The following is a 13,855-nucleotide window of genomic DNA, read 5'->3' on the forward strand; positions in this document are numbered from 1 at the left end:
AGCAGGAGTGGGGTCCTGCCTTCAAGGTCTTGAAAAAGGGGGAGGAGAAAGTAGGGGATGGGAAAGGAGGAGGCCACTGGTCTGTAAGACCTATGTGTGTATGCGTGAGTCTGTTTTACTCACATTGATATCTCCAGAGCCTAACTCAGGCTGGCACCTCGTACTCAATAAATAGTGAATGAATGGAAAGATAAATGGATGGGTGGGTGAATGAGGGAATGAATCAGCAAATCTAGGAACTACTGGCAGAGTGGAAGGAATCCTGAGTCACATGTCGCTCTCCGTGGTGCTGAACTAGCATTGCCAGTTTGGGACACGGGGTAGATCAAATGTCATGCCTCTTAATCCTGAAACACTGACTCCTGTAGAAACTCTCAGCAGTCCTAATTTTTATTGTTTTTCTAGCAAAAAAAAGAAAGAAAAAGAAAAAGTGTTTTCCTGACTTTTTAAACCACTCAGGATTCATCTAGCAATGTCATAGTCACAATTGTACATTTTGAGCACTTGGAGCAATTTGCGCAATTGTCTGATTTTGAGCACTCTCACCAGTTCTGCTGTTTCTCTGTGAATTACAAATCAGCTTTCTCTGGAGGTTTGGGGCAGCCTGGGGTGCACAGGTGGGAGTGATGTACTGGTTTCACAGCTCAGTGTCCAACCTTACAGGGAGACGGACCTCATCTTCCTCCTCTCCCCGCCCACAGAGACAGATCCTGAGCTACAAGGGTAAGAAGCTAGGGATGGAGCTAGTCTGGGCTCATTCTGAGAAGCAATCTGGGCTTAGGCAGCTGTGGGGGAAATTGCAAAAGAACTTAAGAACTGGAATGCAGGGGGGTTTTCTTGCTACTGCTTCCCTGAGAAATGACTTACTTCTCAGAGTTGGCCAAGGTTTTAGCTTCCTCTAGTGTCTCTGGACCACATCCAGCTCCTGTGATGAGAAGGTATCCTCAGAAGTCTCAGAGTGATCAGACCCTTAGGGAGGGCATGAAGACAGTGAGTTTGGCATTGCTAGGCAGGGAAACACTTCCAACTGAAAAAGAAGGAAGGCAATTATGGTTTCAGCATCTTAGACTTGATCTGAGAATTGAATAAATTAACACATTTAAAGTGCTTAGAACACTGCTGGCATCCAGTTGCCATGCAAATGCTGGCTGTTTCAGCTCTTCGTGGATTCCAGCTTGGCCATTCCTGGCTGGGCAGAAATAGGGAAGTTACCATCCCGTTAAATTTTTTTTATGTGCTTCTGTCACACCTCCCCCTTGTGAGACTCAAGAGATGAATGAAGTTGTATGTCCTCATAAGACTCTGAGCCTCAATTTGCTCACCTATTCAAGGATCTGGGGGCCTTCCCTGATGGCTCAGATGGCAAAAAATCTGCCTGCAATGCAGGAGACCCAGGTTCAGTCCCTGGGTTGGGAAGTCCCTGCAGAAGGGAATAGCTACCCACTCCAGTATTCTTGCCTGGAAAAATTCATGGACAGAGGAGTCTGGTGGGCTATAGTCCAGGGAGTTGTAAAGAGTCAGACACAACTGAGCGATTAACACTTTTACTTTTTTCATAAGTATTTGGGAGGACCAATATGTTTTTACCCTCTGACTGCATAGAGCTATGATGCCCCTCTGGCCATTTAATTTTATATTAATTAGCATTAAGTAAAATGAACATTTCAGTTCATCAGCACTGTAGCCACTGTTCAAGGGCTCAATGGCCATGAGTGACTCGAGTGGCTCCCATAGTGGATGCCACAAATAGAAAACACTTCCGTCATTGCAGAAAGTTCTTTTGGACAGCACCGCTCTAGAAGTTGGTGAAAACCTGTGATGTCCCAGCTTCCCTGCAGCCCCCAGTCCTTTCTTGGTTTCCTACCATATGCACCTATGTACCATTCCATCCATTCTCCCAGCCTTTTGAACCACAGATGGTACAAGTGAAGACCATCACATCTTAACAATAACAGCTTCTTTTTACTAAGCTTCAGTTTTATGCCTGTGCCAGACACTTGACCATATGTTGTCTCATTCAATCACTTTATGTGTTGGATGTTGTCATCCCACTTTTAAAAAAAGAAAGTGGAGCCTCAGATGGATGAAGTGACTTGCCCAAGGCCACACAGCTAAATATGGCAGAACCAGAATTTGAATCAAGGTCCCAGTTGACTGCAGACCTCGTTTTCTGCTGCTTTGTTGAATAGCACCTTCAGTACATTCAAGCACCCATCTTTGCTACTCATTGACTGTGGGTCATGCTGTAGGGTTATCATTTCCTAGAAACTAAGGGGAAAGGTTTGGTCCTTCATGCCTGGGTCTCCTGAGCCAATGCTGGATTTGTTCTTGCCAGAGACCCAGACTTACAGGGAAATGCCAACCAGAGGAAAGAGGCTCAGAGGAGAAGCCTGGCACTCAGGTACGGTGGGATCCATTGCCCTGAGGGGAGGGATATGATGTGGGGAGAGGGTACCTTGCCAGAGGAGTCATGGCAGGGGCAGGGAAGATAAAGGGAAAAGCAGATGTGTGGCAGGGAAAGGATATGAATAACCCATCCTAGCCTGAACCAGGAGCATCTGTCATAAGAACAACACTGAAATCTGTTATTCAACAGCCCTTTGCCTTGTGCTTGGCACTGTAAAATTTTATATCCATTACCTCATTTTAATTGTTTTGAAAACCTGCAAAGTACACATTATTAGCCCCATTTGGTAGAGGAGGCAACTGGGTCTTAGACAGGTTAGGTGTCCTGTCTAAGGTCACTCGGCTACTGAAACACAGGGCCGAGATTAGACCCAGGTCTGCTGGCCTCCTGGCTCCTCCAGCTCCCGGCAGCCACACTCAGAGCTACAGGAGCCATAGTGTAGCTTCTGACCTTGAGCTTCTCTGCTCTGACCCCCACTTCAGGCTCCAAAAGTGTCAGCTTGGGGTCCATGATGTGGAGGTGCTCATAGCCCAGCTGCGGGAAGGCCCTCAACTGGATGAAGTGGAGTGAGTATCATGGGGAGCACTGGGACAGGAGGCGGGAGGGAGGGCAGGGCAGCATAGGCAAGGTTTTTTGGGTGGATGGTGTGGGGAAGGGCACGCTCTTCATTAAGAATTTGGGGGGAATCAGATCATCAGAACGGCTACCATTATTTAGCACCTGTCATGTACCAGGCACTTTGACATACATCCTCTCATTTAATCCTTATATCTCTATGATGTAAGTACTGCTACTGTGGGCATTTTATAGTGGAGGAAATTTAGCCACAGAAAGGTAAATTTGCTCACAGTCACAAAGCTAGGAAGACTCCAGGCCAGGGTTCAGGCTCAGTCTGACTCCTGTCCTTATCCTCACAGAGGTTTGCAAAGCAGAAGGCTCATGGCACTTAGGTCTTACCTTCTAAACCACAACCCTCAGGGTCCCTCACCCTGTCTTCCTCCCAGAGTAGCATGAGATGACCTCTTTGGGACTGGAGAAAATTCTCAGGATGTCCAGCTCCTGGGTGATGCCTTTGAGAGTGTGGTTTGGGGATCACTGGAGGTCCTGTTATGTCACCAGGATGGGACCCCTGCCAGGATCATCCCAGAAAGTCAAATGGGCTTGAAGTTGGGTTGGAGCAAGATGAATGGCATGAAGGCAGCCTTGATGACCAAAGTTTCAGCCTTGATGTTGTCCCATTGCAAGAACCAAGACAGGATTAAAAGCTGGTTTTTACCAAATTCACATACTTCCACCCAGCTCCCACCAGCTTCCACCAGCCACCATCAGGCCTGTCTCTCCCTCAGTGTTCTCACCTGCAGGTGGGCCTCATCACCCACCTGGCTACACAGATCAGACAACCTCTTAGCCCCCTTGCCCTCCTCCTATAGCCAGTCTATCCTGAGTTGTCCTTCCCCCTGTATAATTCCCTTGGGACATTCTCTTGGGACTTTCCTGGTGGTCTAGTGGTTAAGACTCCACACTTCCACTGGAGGGGGAATGAGTTTGATCCCTGGTAGGGGAGCTAAAACCGCACATGATCTGGGACTAAGATCCCACATGTGGCATGACACGACCATTCTCTTTTCTCCATCCTCTTCATCCACCTCCCTAATCTAAACCACTCTCACCTTCCACTTGGACGCCTCCTCACTAGGCTTCCCTGCTTCCATCCTGGCCACCTCCAACTGGCAGTGAACTGCCTTTTATTGCTGCCTGCCCCTTCCCCTTGCTCAGGATAAAGTCCAAATCCTTAAATACTGTCTGATCCAGAACCAGCCCACAACCCCACAAGCCCCATCTGACCCCACTTTCCCACTCAATCTTATTTATCTATTTCTTGGTTTAATTTGTTTATTTACTTTTTTGTGGCTGTGCTGGGTCTTCCTCGCTGCACTTTTCTAGGATTTTCTAGTTGCAGCTTTTTTTTCAACTAGGCTTTTCTCTAGTTGCAGCAGGTGGGAGACTACTCTCTAGTTGCAGTGCACGGGCTTCTCGTAGCAGTGGCTTTTCTTGTTGCAGAGCACAGGCTCTAGGCACGCAGGCTTCCGTAATTTCAGTTCCCAGGCTCTAGAGCACAGACTCAATAGTTGTGGTGCCCGGGCTTAGTTGCTCCACAGCTTGTGGGATCTTCCCGGACCAGGGATCAAACCCATGTCTCCTGCATTGGCAGGCAGATCGTTTACCACTGAGCCACCAGGGAAGCCCCCACTCAATCTTTAACCTAGACATACTGGCTCTTGTTCAGGTCCTTGAATGTGCTATGCCACAGGGTCTTTGACTGTGCTCTCCCTGCTACCAGGAACCCCCTCCCCCATCTCTCTCCCACCCCTTACCTGTTGAACTCCTAGTTTTTCTAGCAAGTAGCTCAAACATCAGGGAAGTCTTCTCTTTTCCCCAGATTAGATCAGATCCCCCTATAAGCATGGAGCTCATCACAAGAAGTAATTATGTAGGTTGTAGCATAAGGAAACAGTCGAGGGTGGGGCCTTAAAGTCAGGCTGCCCGAGTTCAAATCCCAGGTCCAGCTTTGATCAAATGTTTCAACCACTCTGGAAGTCAGTTTACTCATCAGTACAGTGAGGATAATTATAGTGCCTACTGCGTAGGGTTGTTATGAGGATTCAACATCCAACATCGTGAAAGCACCTAGGACAGTTTCAGGCGTATAGCACACAATCTTTCACTGTTCTTTATAACTGAGTCTCATTTACTGGAGTGATGCTTTGACTAGAGTCATTGAGGGACTGTGTGAATGCTGAGGGTGGAGGGGGCACCCTACCCTAGCTGCACAGGACATCAGACCCCTCTTTCTCAGCCTCTCAGGGAACCAGCTCAAAGATGAAGGCTGTCAACTGATGGCAGAGGCTGCTCCCCAACTGCACATCACAAAGAAGCTGGAGTGAGTTGCCTGCCCCACTGTCGGGTACCAGGGAGGGTCCAGCAGAGTCCCAGCTGGTCCCTGCCACCCCTGATCCCCGTGCCCACAGTCACCAGAAATGATGCTGCTCCATGACCTCCCATGCTTTCTCCCAACTCCAGTGTGGCTGGAGTAGTTCAGCCACGTCTTGCTCTTGCCTCTGGCATGCGCCACCTAGGTCCCGTTATGAAAACCGCTTGTACACGAAGAGCATGTTCAGTGTACATCAGTAGCTTGTGTTCCAGTTTGCCCTGACAGCCGCCCCATGGTGGGTGGGATGCAGTGTTTTACTGGCGCAGCTTTAGGGTATTGGGTGGATGGGTGCTGGTGTGTTGGGTTGGGATATTGGAGTGGAAAGTAGTATGTTAGGGTAGGGGTATGGTTTGGGGGTGAAAGGATGGGTTGTGGTGTTGGTGGGATGAAAAGAAAGGGTAGTGGGCTATTGGGTGTGCTGTGGTGATGCATGGCGTGGGGTAGGGTGCTGTTTGCGGGGGATGTGTTGGGTTCTTAGCATCAAGTGTGAGTTATGTGTGGGGGAGGGTGTTGAGGTTAACAGTGATTTGGATTCTTGGCCTTGGATTTAGACCCTGGCTGTCACTCAGTAGCTCTGTGATCCTGGGAAAGTAACATAGTGTTTCTTGGCCTCAGTGTTCCCCATTGATAAAAATGGGATTAAAATAGTGGTTATTTTTCAGATTGGAAAACAGAATCAGAGAGACAAAAACAGTAAGTCAGCGCTTATTGCTCCAGCTGGAGAACTTTATTCTCTGTGTGGGGCAGGGGGTCACATGCCTCTTGGCTCATCCACCTGGGCCAGAAGCCTTTGAGACCCTTTGGCTAGGGACCCAGGACATTCCAAGAGTGCCAGCTGCTGAGCCAGGAAGAGGAGCTGGAGCTGTCTGGGGCCGGGACTCCAACCACCTGCTGATGGCTGCCTCCCTCCTCCTGTCCACAGCCTCAGTGACAATGAGCTTTCTGTGGCCGGGGTGCTGGGAGTACTGAGTGTGGTGAACACGTGCCAAACCCTGACAGAGCTACATATCAGGTAGGAGCTCCCAGCCGACCACCGTCACCCACTGCCACCCACAGCGTGGAGCTCCCAGGCTCTCCCATCATCCCTCTCCAAGTTTTCGGCATTCTTTCTGGCCGTGGGCCTTTGGGTCCTATAGAAGAAGCTGCTGCTGCCCGACCAGACCCCTTTACAGCTGGGCACCCATTCCCAGCTACTAAAGGTGTTGGCTGCTCACAGTTTATACCTCTTCTGGAGAACTGACCTGGGCGGATAAGATCCAGTGATGCCTAGGAGGGTACACCTCCACCCTGTCCCCCCAACCGGGAATAGCCAATGACGGAGGCAGAGGTGTAACTTACCAGCCCCTTTGCCTCAGGGGAGGCAAACTTTTAGTGCTATTCATGCACCCCAAGGGATCTGGCCAAGGATCTGCCCTGTTATGCTTCCCTCTGTCCCTTATTGATTTCTCCTGAGATCAGACCCTCAGGACATCATGTACATGGTGACCAAGGGACTCTGCTTCTAAGGGGGCCTGACCTTAGACGGGGCCCAACCTTATTTCTGTAAGTCTCTGTGTTCAATCTGGGCAGCTGAGGACAGATGTTAATAAATGTCAACATGGTCCCCACCCACAGGGACTCTCAACTTAGTTTGGAGGCCCTGCTTTAAACACTCCTCAGAGGAGGAAAGGGAGACCAAGTTCACCCAAGAGGTGGATTAGGGGACCTTGGTTCGCTGTATATAATAATTGAGTAAAGGCCCCTATGATGTTGCAAATGTTACTCCATTCACTTCTAGGAATTTATAATGAAGAGGTCACCATGATGGTGCAAACACTTAGTCCTGCGGGGGTGTTCATCTCTGTCTTGGTTGTAATAGGAAAAACTGAAAATAACTTAAATCTTTAACAATAGGATATTAATGCTATTAGTTAAATAGACTAAGTTGCCTCCAGAGAGAACTCGAGGGAACCATGATACAGCTGCAGCTTTAGTGCAGAGGGAAGACTGTGGCCTATTAAGTAAACATAAAAATTTTAATTCATTGTTTATATAATAAAGCTTTTCAATCACACTGAAAGGGAGAATAGTATAATGAACTCCCCAGCCCCCACCAATAACTGTCAACATCATGTAACCCTTGCTTCATCTGTCCTGTGAAATATTAATTTTTAAAAGAGAACCTGTAAATATATCCATTGTTTAAGAAAGAAAAAGAAAGACTGTTAACTGCATTAAGAAGAGAAAAGACTTGAAGGGCCCACTCCACATGTTATTAATACCATCAGTGGTAATTGATAGGTGGAAGAGATGGTGGGTGATTTTTCTTTATTTTCTTTTTACTTTACTCTGTCTTCTAAGTTCTCTAGAGGGAAGAAGAATGACTTTTGTAATTGGAAATATATTGGGTTGGCCCAAAAGTTCATGCATGTTTTTCCATTACATGGAAAAACCCGAATGAACTTTTGGGACAACCTGGTGTCTATAACATTCAGTTGGGAAGGCGAGGTTAGGGCTGCGCTGACTGTCAGTCACAGCGTCCCGTGGACTCCCAGTGCCCGTCCGGGCCCGGCAGTGGCCTCCGCATGTAGGGCCGAGCACCCGCAGCCTCCAGGCACAAAGGAGCAGGAAGGAGGAAGAGAGGTTTCAGCCTGAGGCAGAGAGAAAGCAGAGCTGAAGTTTGATTTCAGAGAAAGAAAAGACTTACCAGGAAATGAGGGCCTATACCTTTGTGAAATTTCTGCAGTAGAAAGACTCCAGGCCCCCAGAAAGCTCAGAGGATGTTAGGGCAAATCAGAGGAAGTGCCGCAGCTAGAGGCAGGGGGGTGACCCCTTAGAGGCCCAGCTGAAAAAAATGACTTCAGGGAACCCCGTAAACCTCCTGCCTCCTCCCTCCCCTCTTCTCTCTGCAGCCTGCTGCACAAAACTGTGGTCTTCACGTTTGCCCCAGAGCTGGAGGAGCAGGAGGGGATCCAGAAGAGGTAGGGCCCTGATGTCATCCCAGCCCAGCACTCAGCCCGGACCATCCCCTCCTTGAGCTCCACAGCTAGACTGTGCAAGTCAGCCGTGGTGGGTGGGGATGACAGATTCACGAAGGTGCAGGAAGTCAGCAGGCTCAGCTGGGATGCTACCCAAAAGGGGAGGCTCAAAGGACGAACCACCTCCCCCCTTTCCCAAAGTGGTACCTGAAGAGAGCCCTAGGGTGCCAGATGCAGCCTGGGACAGGGGTGGAGTAGCCAGAGAGCTCCTCCTGGGAGACTGAGGCCCTGCAGCCTAAACCCAGAGGACCCCCTGGTCTGCAGCTCTGACTTTGGTCAGAACTTCAGGCTCCCTTTGGTGTAAGGACCGTTTAGAGGGTGTTTGCCTCCTCCAGGGTTCCTTCCTGGGTTTGCCCAGCCCAGCACACAGGCAGAGACTCAGCTCAGTGCTCGACTACAGTCTTCTTCTGTAGGATCTGAGCTTTTGAAGGCTTGCTTGCCACTGAGGCTGACATCTTTGAAGGCACAGATGGTGATGAGATCAAAGATACTAAGAGCCAAGGTTAACTGAGAGGCAGCAAACTAAGGCAATTCACTTATATTCTCCCAGTGCCAGGCTGAGTGATTTGTCCCAGGCTACCCAGCCAGGAAGTCAAGAGGACCCGTTGAAACCAAGATCTCTGACTGTCCCCAGGCCTCACATAGGGACTGAATGGTGGGGAGTGGCACTGAGGCTGGAGTTTGAGACAGTGGGTAAGGCATTTGCTGAGGCTGGCCTTGGTGTGTGTCCCTCCAGGGCTACGTTTCCTGACAGCCTTATGTTCCAGATGTCCTCTGAGCCATCTCTGCGCTCCCCGAGGATCAGGTACCACCGTGATGGCCTGCAGGCTCCTCCGTGGCTCCAGCCTCCTCCCTTCCCGGGTGTAGAGTCTGTCCCCGGGCCCCAGCCCCAGGTGCTCCCAGAGGACGTGACCTGCTGTCACAGCCTGGTTTTCCTGCCTGTCGCCTCCCTTGCCCAGCCCACCCTACATGGGGCTCACAGGGCAGCCCCTCAGTCACTTCCCTGCCCAAGGTCCCCACCCCTGTTAGCCCTCCAGACCTCCAGTAGCTGAGGAGTTATGGGAACTCTGGATACAGAGAATGGGTAGCACATAGCCTCTTCTTTCCTGATCCAGGGGCCTAGGCCTAGGGGCTCAGCTCAGCCCCACAGGGCTCCCATCACAACTCTTCCAGCCTTCTCTCTGTGTCTGTGTCCATCCAAATTTCCCTCTCTGTCTGTCTGTCCTCCTCTGGCCGTCAGTCTGTCTCTCGATCTCTCTCTCTCTCCTCTCCTCTTATCTCTGTGTCTTCCCTGGTGGCTCAGGGGTAAAGAATCCACCTGCCAATACAGGAGACCTAGGTTCAATCCCTGAGTTGGGAGGATCCCCTGGAGGAGGTCATGGCAACCCACTCCAGTATTCTTGCCTGGAGAAGCCCATGGACAGAGGAGCCTGGAGGGCTACAGTCCATGGGGTCGCCGAGAGTCAGACATGAAGCGGCTAAGCACACCTGCTGACTGACTCTTATGGCCCGTGTGACATCCTTGTATGCCATGTGTCGATCCCTCTTGGTCTGTCTGGGTGCCAGACACACCCTTCCACCAGCCCCTCCACCTGTGTGTCTGGGGGTGGCGGGCCTCTCTGCTGAGCGGTGTGGGTGCTGCAGGGCTGTGGTTCTGCCCTTCTCAGGCTGACGCACTGTGCCCTGCAAGCCCAGCGCCTGGAGCTGCTCTGCAAAGTGCTGGGAGGAAGTTGCCGCCTCGGTCACCTTGAGTAAGTGGTTGTGGCTGGCGGGTGGGTGGGTGGGGCCATCAGTTGGTAGGTATTAGTGTGGTGCGTTTTTTTGTTTCTTAAGATTTAGATCATGTGTTTGTTCCCTGCTGCATCCCCTTAAAGAATCTGGTCAAAGTCGTGACTCATCCCCCTAAAACATAGCCCACCCCCCCAACATTTGACACTTTGAAGCCCAACTCTGATCCCTCGGGGGTCACAAACCTGAAGATGAGAACCCCTGGGGTTGGGGGGACCCCACCTGACCCAGTGCTGGGTGCTAAGATCCAGCCTGGCAGCCCAGGACTGTATCCCAGTTCTAGGAGACACTGAGTCGCTGAGTACCAGGGATGGAAACTTGAAATTTTGCCATCTCCACCCCTGCCACCCTGCACTGACTTGTCCTCCCCATCGCCCCTCCCAGCTTATCAGGCAATGCTCTGGGGGACGAAGGTGTGGCCCTGCTGGCTCGGCTGCTCCCAGGACTGGGTTCTCTGCAGTCCTTGAAGTGAGTAGCCCTCTGGGCAAAGCCTCTGAGATGGGATCTCATCAGGATGAGGGTGTGGGGTGGGGAGGGGCAGAGGGGATGGTGATGAAGGGGTGGGGGGATAGTCTGTGTCCCATCTCATTCCCACCTGGGGTTATCATAAAGATCAAATCAGACAGGTGGTCCTATTCAGGACAGGGTAGCTACTACTGTGATTCTCACTAAAAGAGAAACTGGATTCTATGACTCTGCAACCCAGCTTCTGAGTTGAGGTTTCACTTCTCAAACTTGGCTCCTTGTCTCTGCGCATGCTCTCAGGAAGGCCCAGGCAGGAAGGTCTGGGGAGTTTTTCCTGATTAATGTAACAGCTGGCAGCCATTCTGGCCCTGGGGAAGGGGCTGTTTGATGGGGCCCTGGCCGGGTTGGCAGGGACGGTTTGAACTAAAGAAGACATCCAAAGCAGTGTGACTGAAGACTTGAAAGCCCTGAGCACCTGCCAAGAGAGGGGAGAAGCTCACTACGGGAGAGGGGCCCTGGAAGGAGGCCAGGAACCCCCAGACTTTGCCTGCAGCCAACCAGAGTTTCTAGGCCCTTAAAGGTCCCTGTGTTCCAGGCTCACACGCCCCCCGCTCCTCCTCCCCCCGGCTCTTCAAGGAGAGCCTTCCTGGCCGCAGGAACCTGGTTACAGGTCCTAGGTTCCCAGTGTCCCTGGACAAATTACATCACCTCTCTGAGCTCCTGGTTCTAGTCAATTCACACGGAAACACAGAAGGAGGTGGCTGTGGCTTGGGCTATAACCCATGCTGTGGCTTGAGAGCACTGCCCACTCCAACCACCTTTCTCTGGGAGGCTGGGACAAGCAGAGGTTGCTTCTGTTCCTGTTCACAACCTCCAGAGGGTGGGGAGGAAAGCCTCACTGATGGAGGCAAATGTCATGCAGATGTGAAGTGAAGTGAAAATTGCTCAGTCATGTCTTGTTATGACCCCATGGACTATACAGTTCATGGATTTTTCTAGGCCAGAATACTGGAGTGGGTAGCCTTTCCTTCTCCAGGGGATCTTCCCAACCCAGGGATCAAACCCAGGTCTCCCGCATTGCAGGAGGATTCTTTACCAGCTGAACCACAGGGGAAGCCCAGGAATACTGGAGTGGGTAGCCTATCCCTTCTCCTGGGATCTTTCCCTCCTGAAAAGATCCTGACCCAGGAATCAGAACGCGGTCTCCTGCATTGCAGGCAGATTCTTTACCAGCTGAGCTATCAAGGAGCCTTCCAGAATATCCTCCTATGACCTTGTCAATACTGGGAATGGCTGCTGGTGTGGCTTCCAGCCTGTGAGGGTCTGCACCATCTGCCAGTCTCCCGGGGCCTGAGGAGTGCTACATTAAGTGGTAAATATTAGACCACTAGGATGGATTGACAGGCCACGAAAGAGGAAAAGCTCTGTTCTGCTTTTGCAACAAGGGGCCTCACATTTTCACTTAGCACTGGGCACTGCCCCTCCTGGATCAAATGGGGAAACCGAGGCACAAGTCACCCCAGATTCATTCTAGATCAAGGGAACCACTGAGTTCTAATCTCAGCTCTGTCACCAACTTGTCTCTTAATCTTGGGCCAGACCTTGCTGCTCTCTGGGCCTCAGTTTCCCCGTCTGTACAATGGGGAGTTAGCAGAGACACTCTGAGTAACTCTGGGGTTCCGAGTGTTCCATTGTCTGGTACAGAGAGGGACAGCCCTCCCCAACCCTGTGCTCTAACCACAAAGAGGGTGTTATTGAGTCCTGAGTGACCTCATCCACAACATCCCTCTGATTCTCCAGCCTCAGTGAGAACCATTTGTCCCTGGAGGGTGTGTTCAGTTTGACCCAGTGCTTCTCTACTCTGCGGTGGCTTCTACATTTGGAATTCAGGTGAGAGTGCCCCTGGGACCCTGTCCTGTCCCTCGTCTGTCCCACTCATGATGCAGCATCCTCAGGGCTCTGGTGTGATACCAGGCCCAGTGAACAACTGGTGTGTGTCTGTGGAATGATTGAATAGATGAATGATTAAATATAGCTCCAGGAATGCTCAAATTTCTCGAAATTCATCATGGGACACAATCCGTATACTGTCCCATACTTACTCTCTGGGTTGCCCTGGGAGACTTCTAAGGAAACTGAGCGCTCTCTGGTAGCCATTGAATTTTCAGGGACCCGCCTGAATGGTGGGGTCTCTGGAGCTGATGAGAGTGTAGAAGGGAAGGCACCATTAAAAAGAATGAAATTATGCCACTGGCAGCAACATGGATGGACCTAGAGACTGTCATACTGAGTGAAGTAGATCAGACAGAGAAGGAGAAATATTGTATGACATCCCTTATATGTGGAATCTAAAGAGAAATGATACAAATGAACTTACAAAGCAGAAACAGACTCACAGAGAGCAAACTTATGGTTGCTGGTGGGAAGGATAGGGGGAAGGGATAGTTAGGGAGTTTGGGATGGACTGATACACTCTTCTATATTTAAAATGTATAACCAGCAAGGCCCTACTGATAGCACAGGGAACTCTGTCAATGTTGTGTGGCAGCCTGGATGGGGGGGAAGTTTGGAGGAAAATGGATATATGTATACGTATGCCTGAGTCCCTTCCCTGTTCACCTGAAGCTATCACAATATTGTTAATTGGCTATGGCCCAATACAAAACTTAAAGTTTAAAAAAAGAAGAAGAAGAAAAAGGGAAGGCACCCAGCCAAGCAGCCCTGGGCCAGGCAAAGCAGATCTTCCCTGGTTTCAGGTAAAGTCTGCCCGTTCCTCCCCTCCCCCTTCCCAGAGTAGGTGGTGCAGTAGCAGAAAGACCAGGTTCAAAAGTCCAGGCTCACTGCTCACTGGCTGGGTTGCTTTGAGCAGATCACTAGGTCTCTCTATACCTCAGTTTCCTCGTCTGTGACGTGGACGATTTTATTGTGAGCATCAAAGACCTGTCAGTGGTGTGCTTTGTATGTAGTATGTTTATTGTCCCGTTTGCTGAGAAAACAGGCCACCATTAATTAACCCAGCGTGTCTGGTCTCTTGCCTTGCCGCTGCCTGGGAAGGGAGCCCTTGGCCCTTTCTTATGCTACTGCTTTCTCTCTGTCTACAGCTCTGCGAGCCAACACGTTATCCTGAGAGGTGACAAAAGAGGCAGGTAAGGAGGGGAAGCTCTGAGGTGTGGACAGGGTATGGTC

The 13,855-nt window shown here is 50.6% G+C and overlaps 1 protein-coding gene across 11 annotated transcripts in view; it reads left to right on the top strand.

Annotated features, from left to right (window-relative positions):
• NLRC5 (NLR family CARD domain containing 5) overlaps positions 1-13,855 on the top strand; it is a 91,140-nt gene that overhangs the window by 46,057 nt on the left and 31,228 nt on the right. For 10 of the 11 annotated variants that reach the window (XM_045163407.1, XM_044931898.2, XM_044931896.2 and 7 more), the window contains exons 12-22: positions 664-723; positions 2,336-2,401; positions 2,890-2,973; positions 5,265-5,348; positions 6,322-6,411; positions 8,291-8,359; positions 9,153-9,221; positions 10,084-10,167; positions 10,589-10,672; positions 12,470-12,559; positions 13,771-13,815. In XM_045163407.1, coding sequence (XP_045019342.1) covers positions 664-723; positions 2,336-2,401; positions 2,890-2,973; positions 5,265-5,348; positions 6,322-6,411; positions 8,291-8,359; positions 9,153-9,221; positions 10,084-10,167; positions 10,589-10,672; positions 12,470-12,559; positions 13,771-13,815 — 825 coding nt within the window. The remainder of the gene's footprint in view (positions 1-663; positions 724-2,335; positions 2,402-2,889; positions 2,974-5,264; positions 5,349-6,321; positions 6,412-8,290; positions 8,360-9,152; positions 9,222-10,083; positions 10,168-10,588; positions 10,673-12,469; positions 12,560-13,770; positions 13,816-13,855) is intronic. The other variant, XM_044931897.2, reaches the window with a different exon arrangement.

Source organism: Bubalus bubalis, chromosome 18 (genome assembly GCF_019923935.1).
Source record: "Bubalus bubalis isolate 160015118507 breed Murrah chromosome 18, NDDB_SH_1, whole genome shotgun sequence".
In the NCBI taxonomy this organism is placed as follows: Eukaryota; Metazoa; Chordata; class Mammalia; order Artiodactyla; family Bovidae; genus Bubalus; species Bubalus bubalis.